The following is a 3,490-nucleotide window of genomic DNA, read 5'->3' on the forward strand; positions in this document are numbered from 1 at the left end:
AATCGTGAGCTCAGATCAAGCTCAACATTGTCACCAAGACGATAAAGGCCAGGGAGTAAGATCCCAGCCTACTCCAACCTTTCTTTCCTCAGCTCTGCGGAGGCGCAAGGGCCCCACTAAGACCCCAGAACCGCAGTCCTCTGAGGCCCCCCGGGACCCCCTGAACTGGTTTGGAATCCTGGTTCCTCACAGTCTACGTCAGGCTCAAGCAAGCTTCCGGGATGGTGAGTGGTCCCTGTCGTTTGGCTGTGTGGCCCTCAGACCCTCTATCCACAGGGAACACTTGAGCACTGCTGCCATGGCTGGGGTTAGTCTGTGAAAGGCTTTGCAGGTTTTTCTCCATCCAAACTTCTGTTGTACACCCATTGTTTTTTCCAAAAGCATTTACTGGTTGTTGGCAGCATTCGGATTCATGCTAGCTGCTGGGGATAGAGCAGAGAATAAAAGAGAAAAACACCTTTTCATGTAATGTTTAGGAGCAGAGAAAGGCAATGTGCAAATAAGTAATAAGTCAGGATGTAAAAATTGTTACGAAAAACACATAATGGAGTGGGCCAGGGGAGCTATTTTATGAAAGGTGGCTGGGGAGGTCTCTCTGAGGAGGTGAAGGAAAAGCTTTGTGGGTGATTTTGGGGAATGGTGCTCTAGATGGAGGAACTAGCCAGGACAAAAGCCCTGAAGCCATATTATATCAGGTGTGTGCCGAGGCTGGTGGCCTAGAGTGGAGTCAGACGAAGATTGTGGGACGCACAGAGAGGCTCTGAGCAGGGGATGGTTCGACTGGCTGCACAGGGTCACAGGAATCCTTGGGTGCTGGGCGGGGACACAGAGCAGAGGGAGGAAGCGGGCGTCAGGGAGCAGCCAGTGCAAGAAGCAGATGGCGTCACTGGAGGAGGAGGTAAGTGGTGGGAACCTGCACAGGTTTTAAGAGTAGGAGCCTCAGAATTTGCTGACAGATAAGATATGGGAGTAAGGGAAGGAAAGGAGTCCAGGAGAGCCCGCGGACTCCACCCAGAACCCCTGGAGGATGGAGTGACCCTCACCCTCTGTGGGCAGCTGAGGGGATGCCAGAAGGCAGGAGTTGGTGTGGTCTGTGTGGTGCCTACTGACATCCTGCTGGACAGTCTGAGTGGGCACTTGGGCACATACCTCTGGAGTTTGGGAAAGGCCTGGGCTGGAGAGAGATTTGGGAGTGCACTGCATAGCACTGTTTAAATTCCAGAGTTTTTGACACAAACACTGGTTTAAAGCTGAGATAGGATGAGATCAGCAGAGGGCCTGGGAAGTATGGACGGGAGGTGAGGGAGAGGAGGGGAGAAGCCAGTGAAGGAAACTTAGGAGCAACACCTGGGGGTGTCCTGGAGGCCAAGAAGAGAAAGTGTTTCCTGGAGCAAGCGATGCAGTGTGTGGTCAACCCTGCTGCTGAACAGGAGGCTGAAGACTGAGAGCTGCCCGGAGGACTGGGCAGCAGCTGTTCCAGCAGAGACATCGGCACAAACCACCTAGAGGTGGATCCAGAGTGTGGACTACTGTTGGGGCAGAGAAAAGAAGTGGAGGGAGAGCAGGTGAGGGGAGCGAGAGGCTGTAGTAATGGGGGAAGGAAGGAAATGAGGGCATGAGATGGTATTACTGTCTGTGAATTTTTAGTTCCTGGTGGGTGATATAATGGGTCCAGGAAGTCTGAGGAGGTGACATTTTAGCAAAGACCTGAAGGAGGCGTTAAGACTGCAGAGGTTCTGGAGCAGCCAATGCAGGGCCGTACCTGGAATGTTTTGGGACAAGTGTGGGGGGCAGAGAGGCCTGGAGCCTTTCCAATTTCTGGGGATGTCCAGATCCTCCTGGGTCCTGTGTTATACCACAGATACCATCCTAACCTTCTCTCCTTTCCTCCAGGCCTGCAGCTGGCCGCAGACATAGCCAGCCTCCAGAACCGCATTGACTGGGGTCGAAGCCAGCTCCGGGGCCTCCAAGAGAAACTCAAGCAGCTGGAGCCTGGGGCTGCCTGACATGCATGCACAGAGGCAGGGCAGTGAGCTCAGCTGTTCTCTGACACCGCTATTTGACCTCAGGCCTTCTTCCTTCACAAATAGCTGTTGCCCCTACCTCACGCCAGCGAATGCCCACTCTGTCCCTGCTCTGCATGTTTCCTTAGGTGTGAAGTTTGAAGAGGCAAACCAATTTTGAAAGCCACTATTTTGAAACCATTCCGAGGCCTGAGTTCCCATAGGACACACTCACGTGGGCAGGTACACGTTAGTCAACAACTGGAACTGCCTCTTGGATCACTCAGCTGTGGTTTCGTGGCTGGATGACGGAACACTGTGCGCAGGGAGGTGGTGGGGGACAGGAAGTAGTGCTTCATGCTTACTACATCCTCCAAATTTTCTTTGCTGGAGGAGAAAACCGTACTGGGCCAAAAGATCAGGACAAGATGACTTGAGTCCACAAGGATACAAACACCTGAGTAGCTGGGCAGCCCTTGGCAGGGTCTAAGCCAGGAAGTAAAAATGATCCGGCCTAGATTTTTAAGGGAACTCTAGGAAGAGGCCTAAGTTTTTAAAATCCTATCTCTTTATCTTACCGTAAGAGGCTGAGCCTCTCTTCATTGTTTGGAAGGGCCACTTGTGTTTTCTGTTTTGGGAACTTCATTTTTCTACTGGGTTGTTGATCCTTGCAATAATTTCTAGGAGTTGTTTATGTTTAGAGGTAACTGGTCCTTTGTTCATATGCATGAGATGTAAGTCTTATTTTCCAGTTTATCTTTTTGGTTATGATGTTTTTGACTTTTTATTATAAAATAAAACATATTACATCAAACCGCACTGAACAGTTGAATAGCTTAATGAATAACTACAGTAAAAGCTATGGTAACCACTACCCAACTTTTGTGTTTTTGGATCATTATTTGTACATACAGTTGAATGTATCCAGCTGTCACATGATTCTGAATTTGGGCTTGTAACTGATAAGGCAATCAGGGAATTCTCCAGCATTTTCAAGAACCTCTGTGGTTTCGGTTGAAACGTCCAGTGAGTCATGTCCAGCTTTTCCACTGTCCGCCCACGTGCTGTATGTTGGTTAATGCTGCCCTTTTGTTTTGCTAACTCCAGTGTAAACCGAATGTAATTTGGGGGTTTTCATTCTGTTCAGTGGACATTACTGTCAACACACCCGTACTACATTGTTTTATTTCTTGAACTTTAACATAATCCCTGTAGGGCAGATTTGCCATTGGTTGAGGGGTGGTTTATTGGCCTGTTGACCTTGAGTTGTCAGGGAAAAGACTAAGGGAGGAACTCAAAGGGAACCCCCGTGACTGCAGGAAAAATGCTATCTGCCCCCAGCCCTCACCAAAGGTTTCCTTTCACAACAAGATCCTATCCACAAGGTGCCGGTTAGTGAGATTCTGAAGCCTAAGTAAGGAAAAAAATAAGTCAATTTTGCTGGGGCCACAAATTCTTCAAGGAGGAGGTGCGACCCCATGGAGCAC

The 3,490-nt window shown here is 49.6% G+C and overlaps 1 protein-coding gene across 1 annotated transcript in view; it reads left to right on the forward strand.

Annotated features, from left to right (window-relative positions):
• The window catches only part of LOC105512040 (coiled-coil domain-containing protein 115-like), a 4,834-nt gene extending 1,952 nt beyond the window's left edge, over positions 1-2,882 (forward strand). Inside the window, exons 2-3 of the mRNA XM_011942296.1 lie at positions 53-224; positions 1,894-2,882. Coding sequence (XP_011797686.1) covers positions 53-224; positions 1,894-2,006 — 285 coding nt within the window. The 3' untranslated portion in view covers positions 2,007-2,882. The remainder of the gene's footprint in view (positions 1-52; positions 225-1,893) is intronic.
• The last annotated feature ends 608 nt before the right edge of the window (positions 2,883-3,490 follow it).

This window comes from Colobus angolensis, unplaced genomic scaffold (genome assembly GCF_000951035.1).
Source record: "Colobus angolensis palliatus isolate OR3802 unplaced genomic scaffold, Cang.pa_1.0 Scaffold209, whole genome shotgun sequence".
In the NCBI taxonomy this organism is placed as follows: Eukaryota; Metazoa; Chordata; class Mammalia; order Primates; family Cercopithecidae; genus Colobus; species Colobus angolensis.